The sequence below is a fragment of the Oryctolagus cuniculus genome, chromosome 9, assembly GCF_051225735.1.
Source record: "Oryctolagus cuniculus isolate XC-2025 breed Fujian yellow rabbit chromosome 9, ASM5122573v1, whole genome shotgun sequence".
Lineage (NCBI taxonomy): Eukaryota > Metazoa > Chordata > Mammalia > Lagomorpha > Leporidae > Oryctolagus > Oryctolagus cuniculus.
Genome location: NC_142875.1, coordinates 102680878 through 102697639, shown reverse-complemented (window position 1 = coordinate 102697639; position 16762 = coordinate 102680878). Strand labels below are relative to the sequence as shown.

Sequence of the window (16762 nt, the reverse complement as noted above, 5' to 3'; positions counted from 1 at the left end):
TCAGGGGAGTAACAGAGGCTGTAGCGTGAGTGGTGGCCTCCCCCGAGGGCGAGCCCATTGTGTGCTTGCTTTTGCTGGTGTTCTAACACTTTCTCCATTTAAACTCCAGTACTGTGACTATTAATTAAGTGGAAGCTGCCTAAGCCAGAGCTCTTTGGGGCCCTACACGGTGTGCAGCGTAACCACGAAGGGCCAGTGTCAAAGTGAAAATGGACTTCTGGACTCTGACTGGCTTGGTCTGATGGGGTGAGCTCTCAGAAATCATCCTGGCTTGCCTGGGACTTGAGGGATGCCCTAGGACGTGGGAACTCCACCCCAGGACCGGTGGGTCCCTGCCAACCCAGCAGTGGGCACCTGATTACCAACACTGCAGCTGTCTCTGTGGGCCCCTTTCCCTCATCCGACGTGAGCCCCCAGAGAGCAAGAGCTGCGTCTGTTTGTGCTCAGACCCCCAGCGAGCCGCAAGCCCTCAGTGCACCGTGTTCCCAAATGCAGAAGGCGCCCACTGCAAAAATCCAAGGGAACTGCTGCCTTGAGTATAAGGTGATGTTGACTTCAATACTTTCTCTGTTCAGCTTGATCTCTCTGAAGTTATTACATCACTTTAAAGTTAGAAAATAAATGTTATTTATCTCTTTATTTTAAAATTTATTTATTTACTTGAAAGTCAAAGTTACACAGAGGCTGGCGCCGCGGCTCAATAGGCTAATCCTCCACCTAGTGGTGCCGGAACACAGGGTTCTAGTCCCGGTCGGGGTGCCGGATTCTGTCCCGGTTGCCCCTCTTCCAGGCCAGCTCTCTGCTGTGGCCAGGGAGTGCAGTGGAGGATGGCCCAAGTGCTTGGGCCCTGCACCCCATAGGAGACCAGGATAAGTACCTGGCTCCTGCCTTCGGATCAGCGCGGTGCGCCGGCTGCAGAGCGCCAGCCGTGGCGGCCATTGGAGGGTGAACCAACGGCAAAAGGAAGACCTTTCTCTCTGTCTCTGTCTCTCTCTCTCTCACTGTCTAACTCTGCCTGTGGGGAAAAAAAAGTTACACAGAGAGAGAAGGAGAGGCAGAGAGAGAGAGAGAGAGAGGTCTTCCATCTGCTTGTTCACTCCCAGTTGGCCACAACGGCCGAAGCTGTGCCGATCCGAAGCCAGGAGCCAGGAGCTTCTTCCAGGTCTCCCACGTGGGTGCAAGGGCCCAAGGACTTGAGCCATCTTCCACTGCTTTCCCAGGTCAGAGCTGGATTGGAAGTGGAGCAGCTGGGACACAAACCGGCGCCCATATGGGATGCCAGAACTGCAGACGGCAGCTTCATCTGCTATGCCACAGCACTGCCTGCACCCCCCCACCCCATCCTTTCTAAGACAGATGAGATTAGCAGGAGGAGCTCATGGATTCTAAAACTGATGTGAGACCCTGGCCCTGGAGGCATCCTTAATCCACAAAATTAACGAAGCACTTCTGTTCCTTGAATATGAGCTTTTTTCTTTTTTCAAGATTTATTTATTTGAGAACCAGAGTTACAGAGAGAGGGAGGGACAGAGCAAGAGGTCTTCCATCTGCTGGTTCACTCCCCAAATGGCTGCAATGGCTGAAGCTGGACCGATCCAGAGTCAGGAGCCAGGAACTTCTAGGTCTCTCACATGGGTGGCAGGGGCCCAAGGACTTGGGCCATCTTCTGCTTTCCCAGGCGCATTAGCAGGGAGCTGGATATTGAAAGTGGAGCAGCCGGGACTTGCAGCGGTGCCCATATGGGATGCCGGTGCCACAGGTGGAGGCTTGACTTGCTATGCCACAGTGCCGGCCCCAGGCATTGATCCTTTCCATTTTGGGGAGTGGGGTGAGCCACAGGATGCTTTGTGGCTCAGAACAGATGTGGGCTTGGACCTAAAGACAAACTGATAGGGGGCCAGTGTGGTGGCGCAGCTGGTTACGCCACCAACTGTAACACTGGCATCCCACCTGAGTGCTGGTTTGAGTTCTGGCTGCTCCACTCTCAACCCAGTCTCCTGTCAATGCACCTGGGAAAGCAGCAGAAGATGGCCCGAATGCTGCGGGCCTTGCGACTACATGGGAGTTCCAGCTCCTGGCTGCAGCCTGGCCCAGCAGTAGCTGTTTCAGCCATTTGGGAAGGGGACCAGCAGAGGAAAGCTCTCTCCCTCTTGCTCTGAAACTCTTTCACATAAATAAATGTCTTAAAAAAAAAAAAAGAAAAATTGATAGCCCTGGTCTCATAGGCCCCCTTGCCTCCAGCTCTCGCTTTTTCAGGGTTCATGGAAATTTGTTTCTCATTAACTGAGGAGGGACAGAGGTCAGAGGCCGGGAGAGGGCCCTGTGGCCGGAGGTGGTGAGCAAACAGAGGGAGAGCTGGCACCAGAGTATAGACACTCCTTTGAAGTTTGGACTTTGAATTTTTTGGTTTTGGTTTTAAAAATCCTGCAGTGCTGCCACCTGCTGTCTGGTAAGGGGAAAGGCCCAACAAGGAGGACCTGGGATTTGGTGGCCAGGTGGGTTTTCCTGCAGGCTCCCTCAGACCCCAGCATCTGGAGAGGATTTGTGCTTTCCTGGAATGCAAACAACCCCAGGAGACCTGGGGCCTGGGGTGGCACAGCACGGGCTGCTCCTGTATGAATCCCCCTGTGTTATCTTTGCACGGCTTGCCTGTGCCTAATGCGGGCTGAGGAGGGCAGCAGGGGGCCGAGGGCCTGAGTCAGCTGGGCTGGGAGCCGAGGCTCCAGTCCTGAACGGCCAGCAGAGATGCGGGAAGACCAGGGATTTAGGGGACTTGGGTTTGTTGTGCATGCTCCTTGGTGCCTCAATCATCTCAAGGTTAGGGCCTTGCCCAAGGTTACGGTCACTGGGCAGGGGATAGATCAGCCCCAAAGGAGTGTGGGCCGTGAGTCTTGGCCCCTGGGGCCCAACCGGCCTCCCCTGCTAGCGTCTAGCCACAGCATGCCCCTCCCTAGCTGAGCGCTTTTCGGGGACTCCACCTTTCGAGCCACTTTGCTGTAGCAGCTCCTTCGTTCGTAGCTGGGCTCTGCTCGCCTTTCTGTCCTCGCTCCACACACTTCTCCCTTGCACATGCGCGCTCCAGTCACACTGATGATGTTTTAAATTTGAGAGGCGGAAAGACAGAGAGATCTCGCACGCCCTGGTTCACTCCCCAAATGCCTGCCGTGACCAGGACTCTCCAGGCAAAAGCAGGGAGCCAGGAATGAACTCCAGGTCTCCCAACCATCAGCCGCCGCCACCTCCCAGGAAATGCATTAGCAGGAAGCTGGAATCAAGAGGGGAGCCGGGATCGCTTTTGTTGTTAGATTTATTTGAAAGGCAGAGTGAAGGGGTGGGGCTGGGGAGAAGTGAGAGGGAGAGAGACAGACAGACAGTGAGAGATTGCCACCTGCTGGTTCACTCCCCAAATGGCTGCAACAGCCAGGGCTGGGCCAGGCCAAAGCCAGGAGCCAGGAGCTTCCTCTGGGTCTCCCACATGAGTGGCAGGGGCCCAAGCACTCGGGCCATCCTCGGCTGCCTTCCCGGGTGCGTTAGCAGCGAGCTGGCTTGGAAGTGGAGCAGCCTGGGACTTGAAGGGGCGCTCCAATGTGGGATGCTAGCCCTGCAAGGGGGCAGCTTAACGCCTGCCCCCGGGCCCTGGCATCCTAAGTCAGGCACTCTGATACGGGATGCAGTCGTCTTAACTGCCAGACCCAGCGCCTGCCCCTGTTGAGCTCGAGGTTTCCCAAACAGACATTTGCACGTGTGCCTCCCTGGCCCATGTCCTGCGCTGCGGATTAAGGGCTGGGCTCCTCCCCCAGACTCCCCAGTTCCGGTGCAGGCACCCTCACTCAAGCTCTGTGACCGTGGCCGGCTGCTGTCCTTTCTCTGTGCCTTTGAACATTGTCATGAGCAGAACAAGACTAGGACAATGGTACCCACTCTAGAGGGTTGAGAGAAAGATCAAGTGAACTAATAACCACGACTGCTTAGGAGAGTGCCTGGAGTTTGGCAAACAATGCATAGTGTTACTTGCTCAGGGAGGCAAAAAGAACAACACTTTGATGCTACCTAGAGACTTCTGTTTGTGCAAGCGATGGCTGCTTCTGGGGTCTGGTGGATGGTGGTGTGCAATGCACAAGGCAGAGCCTCCCTCCCACAATGAAGAATTATCTGGCCCCAAACACCAACAGTGCCAAGCTCGAGAGACTCAGGTTGGGTAGTGAGTGTGAATCCCCTTTATTGATACCTGGTCTTTGGTAAGTCACTTCAACTCTCTGTTCTTAGTTCCCCTATCCATAAATGTGTGAGTTCTGTCCATTGCCACGTGACCTTGCTCCTCACTGCTGGAGATGGCAGCCCTGTGAGAGGAAGGAGGATTCTGCCCCCTGGGTGGCCCCGCTGGTCCTCCCCTGGGTCTACGTTTAGTGATGGGGGGCAGGGGAAGGAGAGGGGCCTGCTGGGTGCTTTGCTCATCCTGGCAGGCTGGGGTGGTCCCCAACTGTCAGGGAGGGCACTGTGGCCCGGGGCAGGGGGCATTGTGGCACCTGTCAAGGTGTCCTCTTCCTTCTGGTCATCAGACTTGGTTCCACCCGATGGCCTGGCACAAAGCCGTCTCCCATCCTGCCTCTCTCCGTCCCACCCTCTTGTCAACAAAGACACCTCTGGCTCTAGCCTCACTCTGTCCAGATGGGAGGGAGGAGCCCAGAGACACCCCACAGCACCAGTATCCTGACCGCCGACCACCAAGGGGATGCTGGGAACGCCGCCCTCCTCTCCAGGCTGAGGGTCTTCAGGGCCCTGCCGCTCTGTCTGTTGCAGAAGGTGTCGGTCAGCTTCCGGCCAGGGGCCTGGTGCTACCCGGGCCGTCCTTCCCGCCTCTGGACGTGCATGCTCATCCCGCTGAAGCCGCAGAGCGAGGTCGCTCACCTGCGAGAGCCGTGCAGCGCCGCCCGATGCTGGGGCTCCTTTGAACAATCGCCTGGGTAAGAGACGGATTTCCAGATGGTTCTCAGTGCAACACACAGGTTTCTGCCACCCCGGGTCACCCACCGCCCGCCTTCTCTCGCCAGCTTGGCAGATATTGGGACTGTGGTGCTAGAATGGGAGCCCCTTGTGTTGGAACTCAGAGCCGAGACTGTGTTAGCTGTTGCCATGTAACAAATCGCCTGCACACCGAGCAGCTTCAAACAACAGACACGCATCATTTCCCACAGTCTCGAGGGTCAGGAATCCAGCTGCGGCTTAGGCTCAGGGTCTCTCACCAGGCTTCGGTCACGGTGTCGGCCAGGATTGCAATCATCTGAAGTCTTGACGGGTTAGGGCACTGCTTCCCAGAGAGCTCAGTCAGGTCCTACCTGGATGACAGGGGCCCAAGCACTTGGGCCATCTGCTGCTGCTTTCCAGGCACCATTAGCAGGGAGTTGGATCATAAGCTGAGCAGTCAGGATTCGAACTGGTGATCATATGGGATGCCAGGTGGCAGGCAGCTTAACCCACTCCCCCACAATGCCAACCCCAGCATCTGGCTTTCTCCAGAGGGATCCAAGACAGAGCAAGGCAGAAGCCAACATTTTTTTTTTTTTTTGACAGGCAGAGTGGACAGTGAGAGAGAGAGAGAGACAGAGAGAAAGGTCCTCCTTCTGCCGCTGGTTCACCCTCCAATGGCCACCGCGGCCGGCGCGCTGTGACTGGCGTACCGCGCTGATCCGATGGCAGGAGCCAGGTACTCATCCTGGTCTCCCATGGGGTGCAGGACCCAAGGACTTGGGCCATCCTCCACTGCACTCCCTGGCCACAGCAGAGAGCTTGCCTGGAAGAGGGGCAACCGGGACAGAATCCGGCGCCCCGACTGGGACTAGAACCCGTGTGCCGGCGCCGCAAGGCGGAGGATTAGCCTAGTGAGCCGCGGCGCTGGCCGCCAACATATGTTTTATAACCTAGCCCTGGAAATGCTGTCGTATGACTTCTGTCACTGTCTGTTTATCACACGGCCCATGCCTGATACCAAGTGGAAGAAGGCTTTACCAGGATGGGAATGTCAGGGAGCTAGAATCCTTGGGGGCATTTTAGAGGCTGTCACGGAAGTGGACATAATATCTTAGGACGTTAAATACAGGCAGTTCTTTTTGCTAGGCATGCTGTATGTCACAGGCATTAAGCTGAACCCAGAGCACAGTACTTCCGGGGGCAGTGATTCTCTGCTCCGCCACCTGCAGATCTGAAAGGCCCTTCATCCACTGCCAGGCAGGCCCAGGGATCAACTCAAGGTGGAGCCTTGGAGGGACAGAAAAAGGTTACAAAGACCCGACAAGTTGTTGGCATGGAAAGAGGGTGGGCGGCAAAGAGAAAGCCTGGACAGAATGCCCTTCCCTACCACGGGGGCTCGCCACGGGGCATGTGCTCAGCTCCAGGCACAGGGCCCATGTCAGCACACAGCCAAAGGAGCCTGCTCAGAGGCCGGAGTTTCCAGTTCCAGTCCCTACCCTACGGGCTTCGTGCGACCTTTCATCCCAAAGCCGAGTCCTTCAGCCTCAACGCCTCGCTCTCTGCTTGCGAGGCAGCATGGTTTTATCCTGCACTACCCTCGCTTTGCCGTGAGTTTGTGGCTATAGCTGCGTTGGGCCTCAGGTAATTGAGGGGTAGCTTGCCCCCACCTTTTTTTTTTTTTTGACAGGCAGAGTGGACAGTGAGAGAGAGAGAGAGAGAGAGAGAGACAGAGAGAAAGGTCTTCCTTTTTCTGTTGGTTCACCCCCAAAATGGCCACCACGGCTGGCGCGCTGCGCTGATCCGAAGCTAGGAGCCAGGTGCTTCCTCCTGGTCTCCCATGGGGTGCAGGACCCAAGCACTTGGGCCATCCTCCACTGCCTTCCCAGGCCACAGCAGAGAGCTGGACTGGAAGAGGAGCAACCAGGACAGAATCTGGCACCCCGACTGGGACTAGAACCTGGGGTGCCGGTGCTGCAGGCAGAGGATTAGCCTAGTGAGCCACGGCACCGGCCAGCTTTTTCTTTTTCAAAAAACTAACATCGGCTACTATATTTATTTATTTTTAAGATTTATTTATTTCCTTAAATGTCAGAGTTACATAGAGAAGGAGAGGCAGAGAGAGAGAGAGAGGTCTTCCATCCACTGGTTCCCTCCCCAGTCAGCCATAATGGCTGGAGTTGTGCCTATATGAAGCCAGAAGCCAAAAGCCAGGAGCTTCTTCTGGGTCTCCCATGTGGGAGCAGAGGCCCAAGGACCTGAGCCACCTTCTACTACTCTACCAGGCCATAGCAGAGAGATGGATCGGAAGAAGAGCAGCCAGGACTTGAACCAGCACCCATATGGGATGCCGGCACTGCAGTCGGTGGCTTTACCCGCTAAGCCACAGCACTGGCCCCAATAACTTTTTCATAATATGCATCTTCCATGAACTTTTTGGTGACCCCCTGGATGTGCACAGAGGGAACAGCAAAAAAGATGCAGGAGTGGGCATTAGGCTGTTTCAAGACACTCACTGCCTGGGGTGCCCGCAGCCTGACTCTACTCTGGATTCCAGCTTCCTGCTAATGCACACCCTGAGGGGTGGCAAGTGATGGCTCAAATACTTGGGTCCCTGCCACCCCCATGGGAGACCTGGTTGAGTCCAGAGTTCCTGGCTTTGGCTTGGCCCACCCCTGGCAGTTGCAGGCATTTGGGAAGTGAACCAGTGGACGGAAGATCTCTATCTGTCTCTGTCTCTCTGATTTCAAATATAAAGAAAAAAAGAAATAGAAGATGCTGGCTCATGACAAGCTTGTAGGACAGTGAATGAGCAGGCCACACTGCAGTACACACACACACATACACGTCCATACTGTGATAGAAGTATATGAAGCAGACGTGTGTAGGACACACACATTTGTGTGCAGAGGAAGTGTTCAGCTCACACTTAACATGGACCTACTGACTTATCTGTAGGGTGGGGCTGGGGGAGGGCCCCAAGCTGAGCATGAACGCGGGGATGGCTGGAGCTGTCAGTGCGGAAAGATGACAGTGGACATCTGTGGATCAGGGACAGGCAGGTGGAGGACTCCCAGACTGAAGGAAGGCATGAGGAGCAAGCCCAGGGTGGGCTGCTGGTGGTTTCTGTATCCAAGGGGGCAAGGGGTGAGCTTCTGGGAGGGTCCAGGGAAAGAGGTCAGGCCTGTGGCCAGGGGACTGGAGGCCCAGCCCCTGGAATGGGCAGCGTTAGGGTCTGCAGCAGGAGGAGGAGGGGGCCCCCGAGGGACTCAGGGATGGGGTTGCTGTGATTTGGATGTGTGTTTCAGGGCCCTGCCGAGGCTTGATCCCCAAAGCCTTAAACTAGTGGTACTAGGAGGGTAGAAAAACTTCGTGAATTACGGTGTGAAGGCGGGGCCTTTGGGATCAGGTTGTTAGGGTGGAGCCCTATGATCCAGTCATGGCGGCTGTGTGAGGAGTGATGGAGCCACGCAGTTGTGCGACGCTCTCTCTCCCTCATGACTCCGCCGGCAAGCACAGCCTCACCAGGAGCTGAAGCAGCGGGGCTGCCTGACCTCGCACTGTGAACCCCCACAACCACCAGCCCACATAAACCTCCTCTGCCGCACACGCAGCCTGTGTCATGTAGTCCCTTCTAGAGACTGACATGGGGTGGACCGGCATGCCTCTGCGTGCAGCTGGCACCGCGGTGGTGCTGGGGCGCGGCAGCTGTCCCACCACCAGCTCCTCCTGTCCTGCAGTGGAGACGTCTCCCGGACACGAGCAGAAGTGGTTGCTTGGCAGTGGGGAGGAGAAGGAGGAAACACAGAGAAACTCTGGCCTGGAGCCCTGGAGGAGGCAGTAATTCCCCTCATCCCCGTCTGCCCTCCCAGCCTGGGGACAGCCAGTTAGTTCTGTGGTTTCAGTCCCTTACTCTGGTATCAACAGATCCCCATGGTACCTCGGTGAATGTCCTAGCCTTCACTGTAGAATACAAGAACTCCCATCATCAAGAAGAGGCAGGGGAGGCGGGCTCTGTGGCTCAGCGAGTTAAGCCTCTGCCCGTGGCACTGGTATCCCATATGAGCACCAGTTCGAGTCCTGGCTGCTCCACTTTTGATCCAACTCCCTGCTAACGGCCTGGGAAGGCAGCAGAGGATGGCCCATGTGCTTGGGGCCTTCTCACCCATGGTGGGAGACATGGATGGAGCTTTAGGCTCCTGGCTTTGGCTTGCCTCTGTCCCGGCTATTGTGGCCATTTGGGGAGTGAACCAGTAGATGAAAGCTCTCTCTCTCTCTCTCTCTCTCTCTCTCTCTCTCTTATAATACAAGCTGACATTTGTCAATGCCTATTCTAGTCCAGGTACTCAGCTGAGTGACCACACATGGAATCTTCAGGAACTTCCTAGGAGGAAGGAAGCATCTTGGTGCTGCCTGGATATGAGTTATTTGCAGAGGGCTGGTAACTTGTGCGTGCTAACACAGCTAGTCACAGGTGGCAGTTGGCCCCCAGAGCCCGCAGCACGCCTTCCCAATCCGGGGTGCCGTTCTATGTCCATTTACAGCCTTGGAGGTGAGTGATGTACACAGGAAGCCGATGGCCTGGCTGTCCTGCTGGTGACCCTCTGCAGGGGCACTGTCCCCTGGGGACAGAACAGAGGCTCCCAGGGCTAACTCCTCTCCTTAGTGACTGCAGTACAAGTGAGGGTAGGGGGAGCTAAGCTGCAGAGTGGGTGGGGCGGGGGGAGGCCAGTGCTGGGCACAACAGATGTCCCCCTTGTTCTTGCTGGAAGGGTGAGTGTGGAAGGTCAGCTCCATCGCATCCCGTGGCACCTAAGGAACTCTGGTGTGTGTGTGTGGGGGTGGATAGTCAACACTGGGTGCAGGTGCCTGCAGATCTGGGCCAGGTCCACGTTGGAGGCTGACATCGGGTGAGAAGGCAGACCACGTGGCTGCCTAGTCCGGCCCTCGGTCTGGCAGGGTTTGCTCAGAGGCCATGGCTGCCACGGTTGTTTCTTCTTCCTGACCTCCATGCAAACCCAGGCTGGCTGCAGAGTCATTCACAGGCCCTCGGTCCGTCTACCAGGTCCCCTTGCCCTTTGCCCTTTCACCTCCTGCTGCACCTACGGGGGTCTTCACTGACCTCACCTGTCTGTAATCATGGACACAGCCCTGTGCTGGCTTCCGGTCAGTTCCCAGCGACCCTGAAAGCCCAGCTGCTGTCGTGACCGAGAGGGTACGGAGAGCTGGTGGAGGGATTACAGGTGGTTCCTTCCCAGGCAGGGCAGGGGCAGTGGGCTCCAAAGGAAGAAGAATATCCTGTTGAGTGACAGTGCCAGCCCCACCTGAGTTCCTTTTCAACACACAGGTCGGGTGTGTGGGGGTGGGCAGTTGGGGCACACACGGCTAGGTTGCAGCTCTGCCTCCTCTGTTTCCAAGGACACGCACCTGTGCCCCGTCCTCCTGTGACTGTCAGCCAGTGTCTTCTGGGGCCAGGGGTCTGGACTAGACCTCTGGGTTTTGCAGAGGCTGAATGCTGGAAGGTTCTTTGTGACTGCATGGTGCTACCTGAGGCTGACAGAGCGGAAGTGGGGCAGGAGCCTGGCACAGTTATCTCAAGTCACAGGGAAATACATGTTTTGCATTTCTGAGGTCTAAGACTCTGGTCGACAAAGTCAACTCCACAACTTTGTGAGACCAGGAATGACTTGGGGTGGGATCCACCTGTCTGTGGTCACTGTGTCCCCCCCTGCCCTTACTTCGTCTACCTATTGGTCCCCTGGTGACCGTTTCTTCCTCCTGAGGGTGAGTGGGGCCTGATTTGAACGAGGGCTAAGGGTCTTGTGAGGTTTAGTACGTGGGAGCTGGTGTGTGTGTGTGTGTGTAAGAGGAGGAAGGACTGAAGGATCTCTGGCTTGGCTGCCATGAGTCGCGCCCCCTGCTCCCCACAGGGGAAACAGCAACTCCAATCTCCCACAGTCTCCGCAGGTGGGGCTCCCATCCCCTTGGAGACACCCTAAACTGCTCAGTCCTCTGGGGTTGCTTGTCTCCTTTGGGAGTTTACAGGCTGATCTTTTTAGCTCCTGGTTCCTGCAGGGGTGTGGGCCCTGCAGTGGACATAGTCTGGACTGAGCCCATGTTAGCTTGGGCCTGGCAGTCACCATAGGGGCCTAGCAGCTCCAGCCTCAGGCACTCTGGCTGGACTGCAGTGAGGTGCACAGGGCAGACAGGAAGAGCAGAGAGGGCAGCCCTGAGTGTCTAGGTCCGGGTGTGCGCCATGCAATCCCAGAGCCGGGACACCGTGACCTGGTGACCTGGGCCGTGGGCAGCTTCCTGTGCCTCAGGCAGGATGCGGTCCAGAGCCCTCAGCATGCCCTGCCCCCTGGGGGGAGGCCTTTGTTTGGAAGAGGGCTCTCTGCTCCCTACTCTTCTGGGAACATCTAAAGAGAGGCTGCACAGGAATAAGCTGTTGCGTTCAACTCTGAGTTCTTTTCCAAGTTCATTCCAGGAGGTGAGGTGGGATCAGCACTGCAGACCTCATTCTCGGCCAGAGCCAGTGACTGTCTTGGGTGCACAGGGGGTCAAGACACTGCAGGAGTGCAGCGGGCATGGGGTTCTTCTGAGGTGGGCCAGGGACATTCCACACACCCCCCCCAAACCCCACCTCCACCTCCGGCCAGGCTCTGTCCCCACCCCACTGTCAGCCTCTTCTCTCTGGCACTTGTCCTGTGGGACTTTTATTCTGAAAGACCCAAGGCCTCTGGGAGGAGGCCAGAGCCTGGAGCTGCCCCTGCCCCACCCCCATTCCTGCTGTTTTCCCAGGTAGTGAATCTGGGACCCTAAGGGGCTGTGTGGTCCTCAGCTTCCCCTCTTAACCTCTGTCCCCTGCCTTACTGATGATATATATATATATATATATATATATTTTTTTTTTTTTTTAAGATTTATTTATTTGAAAGAGCCACAGAGAGGGAGAGGCAGAGGCAGAGGCAGAGAGAGGCAGAGAGAGATCTTCTGTCTGCTGGTTCACTCCCCAAATGGCTGCCCTTTCATCCAGGGCTGGGCCAGGCTGAAGCCAGGAGCCAGGAGCTTCTTCAGGGTCTCACACGTGGGTTGCAGGGGCCCATGCACTTGGGCCATCTTCTGTTGTTTTCCCAGGTTATTAGCAGGAAGCCGGATCAGAAATGGAGTAGCTGGGACTCCAACCAGCACTCATATGCATGGTGGTGTTGCAGGCAGCGGCTTTACCCACAGTGCTACAGCGCTGGCTCCAGCCTTACTGATCTTTAAGCAAAGGGTCCCTAAGGCCAGACCCGCGGGTCTTCTTCTTAGCATCACCCTCACACCCCCAGACCCCTCATATTTTTATCTTGTGGCTTTGCATCTTCCAACTGTTTTCCTGCTCCGTCTTTTCCGGCCTTCTGACTGCTCGTGCTTTCCAAAGCAGAAGTGGAGGCAGGGCACACAATTCAGACAAGGTCTTGACCATCCCTCTTCCCTCTTCCTGAAGGTGTAGGGCGGGGTATAAAACAGCAGTGGAGTCGGGGGCAGGGGGCATGGGCTGAACTCTTTGTGGGCAGGGGGCATGGGCTGAGCTCTGTGTAGGTGGGGTCTGATGGGGGGGCACCTTTCTGTTGAGCTCCTGAAGCTCTCTGGAGAATAAGGACAAGGAAATGGACAGAGAGACCCTGCCAGGCGCTCCTCTCACAGTTCCCCCATGGTCCCCCAGAAGAGAGTTTTCCCTATCCAAATGCCCGATGCTCAGTTCTTAGAAGGAACAGAGGAGGCCAGAGTGGAGACTGGCTGCTCTCCAGGGCTCTTTCGCCTCTTCCTGTTTCTTTCATCTGGGAGGCCAGACCTTGAACTGCAAGTGAGGTCAGCTACTGGGCAGTGGAGTTTGAGAAAGAAAGGACTCCGGCCTGGGGCCTGCAGGTTACAGATTAACACAGGGCGGGGTGAGGAGGGACCCATAGACCGCTGACAGGTGCAATCAGGGCGCGAAGGGGGCACAGGCACGGGGGTCTGTCACTGGGCGCTGTCGGCGGGGGGGCTGTCCAGAGGCCCTATCTGACCTTCCTGAAGACCTGCTCGCACACGGCATCCCCTGCTGTCAGCTCCTGGGGACAGAGGGAATGATGAGTCCCTGACCTCCACTGAAGAGTGGGGAGGTCCTAGGGATACAGCAGTGGGAGCGTTTGATGGATGGGGAATTGTATCGCGGCTCCAAGTCCTCAACTTTTCATTCCAGAGGAAGGAAGGCAGCTGGCTCGGGGAACATGAGCCCTGTCCTCGGGGTAATGATTTACGGGCACCCACCTGACCTGAAACCACCCTTCCTGTCCCCACTCTTCCCAGGCCTTTGTTTTCTCTCCCTGGTCACTTCCTTGGAAGGGGAGAGGGGCTGAGGTGGCGCCTCCACGCGATGCCCCCCTCCCAGACATGCCCCTCCGCGGCTCCCTCCCAGCCTCACGCAGCTCACCAGGTACAGCTTCTCCCCCTCCAGCCAGTGTCTCCAGCCTCGGTTGGGGACCTCCCCTCTCTGCACGCACACCAGCTGCTCCTCCTCCCAGGTTACTATGGTCTGTAAGGGAAGGCAGGGATAAAGGAAGGCTGGGAGACAGCCTCACTCTGGCTAAGCTTGCCCCTTCCAGCTCCTTCAGTCTGAGTGAGAAAGCGGCTTCGCTTCGGTGGGACTCCCCTCCCTTCTCCTAAAAGCCACTGAAGGGTCCATGGTTGTCTGCAGTGACTTTTGGAGGGGAGACCAGGGGACAGCAGGACAACAGATGAAGGGTTGAGCCTTTGACCTCTGGATACTTCCGGCTGACCTGGAGGGACTTTGGGGAGAGAAGAGAGATTGGGACGGTGTCCCCCAGCTCATCTCTCGTTCCCACTGTCTTAGTTTGGGGACAGCTGAGATGTCCCAGGGAATGCAGGGCTGGCCCTTTGGGTCTGGACATTCCCAACCACATTCACTAAGCTACATGAGGAGCTCAAGTCTCCAACAGCCAGAGGACCAGCAAACGGGGCTGTTGGCGACACCTGGTGTATGTGTGTTGGGCTAGGAGTGGGGAGGGAAGAGGCATGCTTTTAAGGAAAGATGGGAGATAGATAAGGGAAGTTTCCAGTAAGGAAAGAAATAGCACAGAGGTAAGAAAGAAAGGCAGATAGTTCATAAGGGCTTTAACCTATGGTGTATGTGTGAAAGGCAAAGAAGGAGCCGCTTCACATGCCCTGGGGAGCACGTGGACTTTCCAGGACTGTCACATACGGTCACATAGTCGGGGAATGGCACGGGCCTGTTTTAATTTCTGACAGGTCTTGGGGCTGTCGTACACAGAGGGGATTAGAGGAGGGCTAAGACTGGAGCCAGGCTCAGATGCTGGGTGAGAAATGGGGGCCTGAATTTAGGCGGTGTTACTGAGGAAGGCTAGGAAAGGACAAGTGCAAGCCAAGAATGACGTGCAATGGAGACAACACGCGTCATGAATGCAAGTCACATGTAAAATGTAAACATTTCTAGGAGTACCATTGGAAGCATAAAAAGAAGCAGATGAAATTGATTTTAATAATGTATTTTATTTAACTGAAGACATTCAAATTATTCTAATTTCTGCTTGTGGTTAAAAAAAAGTTTCTGGTGGCAGGGAGAGGATATTATCTTAAAATCCAGTATGTAGACTTTATAGTTCCAGCACAGCTCAACTTGGACTAGTTACATTGTAAATGTTCAATAGCTCTACCTGGTTAGGAGTTACTATACTGTGCATTGCAGAGAAGTTAGACTTCTTGACCAATTATGTTGTGTGTGTGTGTGTGTGTCTGTCTGTCTGTCTTGGGTGGCACAGAGGCACGGAAGCCAGAGATGTTGACCGTGACCCCCAGGTCTCATGGTTACTACAATAAATGGATACAGGAAATCCAGAAGCAGAGTGCATTCGGGTGGGAAGATAATGAGTTTGACTTTGGAGCACTCACATGGAAATAATGTGCAGGGAGCTGACAGTATCACCCTGGAGCACAGGAAAAGATGCAGCCGGGAGAACAGAGGCCAAGGGCAGTTTATAGAGAACAGCAGAGGCGTGGATCTAGATGATTGAGCCCATGAATGGTGTACAGGGTACCTAAAAAATCTAATGGAAAATAGAATTAAAAGGTAAGTTTATTTCAGTGCAAGGATTTTGAAATCCATGAAAACAAAGAATCTTCAAAAAGTTCATGGGGAATGCATATCTTGAAAAACCTATGTATGGATTTCAAAATTTTTGCACCAAAATAAATTTGTTTTATTTCCATTTTTCTATAAAATGTTTGAAGTGCCCTTGTACAAATTTGAGAGCAAAACACTGTGGGGGGAGAGTGGAGTGGGAACTGTAGTTTAAGACATTAATAGGGGCTGGCGCCGCGGCTCACTAGGCTAATCCTCTGCCTTGCGGCGCCGGCACACCGGGTTCTAGTCCCGGTCGGGGCACTGGATTCTGTCCCGGTTGCCCCTCTTCCAGGCCAGCTCTCTGCTGTGGCCCGGGAGTGCAGTGGAGGATGGCCTAAGTACTTGGGCCCTGCACCCCATGGGAGACCAGGAGAAACACCTGGCTCCTGCCTTCGGATCAGCAGGGTGCGCCGGCCGCAGCGCACCGGCCCCGGTGGCCATTGGAGGGTGAACCAACAACAAAGGAAGACCTTTCTCTCTGTTCTCTCTCTCTCTCACTGTCCACTCTGCCTGATTAAAAAAAAAAAAAAAAGACATTAATAGGGTCTGCGAAAGACACCAAGAAGGAGCCCGTGAGTAGGAGGGTACGGTTATTGAGGCTGAGTGAAAAGGCATGGTGGTGACCAACATGTCACAGCCTGGAGGGCCAGCACATGTCTGTGCTGAGGATGGCTTTCTCTTCTTCTCTTTTTGCCGGGTAATAAGAAGGAACAGGGATGAAATGGGAAACAGTGGGGGGAGCACCAGGAGCCTGTTCACCCCAGAGACTGGCATCCTGGGGACCCCAGGGCCTGCTGTGGTGACCCCTTCCATGGTCCTGGAGGGGAGGGTCATTTTGTTAGAAAGCACCTGTTCATCTCCCCCTCCCCTCCCCCCACCCCAACAGGAAAAGTACCTGGCATTTTCGTCCATCCACGATCCGCAGGTCCTCCTCAAACTCAACCCCCACCTCGAATTCCATGACGTAGTTGCGGAAGGGGCTCAGAGTCTTCACGGTCATGTGGGTGCCCCGGTCGTCAATCTCCTTGTCTGGCTTCAGCAGCAGCACGAGCTTCCGCAGAGCCACGTGGATGTCTGTTGGGGGGGCCACCTCTAAGCTGGCTCCTGCCAGAGGGCCCTTGGTGCTGGAGCTGTGAGCCCTCCCTTGGGTTTGGGCCTGGAGATCCAGCCCCTCCCAGCAAAGCCTCTGTTTGCAAACGGGTCCCAAGCCAGCTGCCAGCTTTTCAGCCAGGTCCAACTCCCCGACCCCTGCAACGCCCGCCCACCTCGCTTCCTAGGGGAGAGGAGCAGGCAGGGAAAAGGAGGAGGGGTAGTGACGGGAGGTGGTGGTGGGGCCTGGGAAGGGGGCGGCTACTTAGGGCTTTCAGGTAGTCCTCCAGATTCTTCTGTGAGACGAAGCGGTAGTAGCCGGTGAGATTGGGGGGCATTGTCCGGGCCGGCCCAGGTGGAGATCAAGGCTTCAGGAGATGACGGGGGAGGAGGAGCGGCCAAGGGCAGCAGGCAGTGGCAGTGTGTAAAGGTCCACTCACCAAGGCTTTTATAGGGCTGGGCCCTGTTGCAGTAAGAGTCTCTGCGGGACTTCCTCCCTCCCTCCCCCGGAGATGAGTTGGG

The 16762-nt window shown here is 55.7% G+C and overlaps 2 protein-coding genes across 5 annotated transcripts in view; both read right to left on the bottom strand.

Annotated features, from left to right (window-relative positions):
- Window positions 1-16762, bottom strand: part of LPCAT3 (lysophosphatidylcholine acyltransferase 3) — a 139471-nt gene that overhangs the window by 107319 nt on the left and 15390 nt on the right. The gene's annotated exons all lie outside the window — the stretch shown is intronic.
- RBP5 (retinol binding protein 5) lies at window positions 11869-16662 on the bottom strand. 3 transcript variants are annotated; one of them, XM_002712750.6, is made up of 4 exons: window positions 16506-16662; window positions 16047-16225; window positions 13424-13525; window positions 11869-13061 (listed from the first exon to the last, which is right to left on the bottom strand). In XM_002712750.6, exons 1-4 carry the CDS (start codon window positions 16576-16578, stop codon window positions 13008-13010), a joined length of 408 nt encoding a protein of 135 aa, XP_002712796.1. In that variant the 5' UTR covers window positions 16579-16662; the 3' UTR covers window positions 11869-13007. The 3 variants fall into 3 exon arrangements, with proteins under 3 accessions (XP_002712796.1, XP_008257996.1, XP_089160645.1); XM_008259774.5 differs by having other exon boundaries at window positions 11869-12870; XM_089304519.1 differs by lacking the exons at window positions 11869-13061; window positions 13424-13525 and adding an exon at window positions 14920-15074.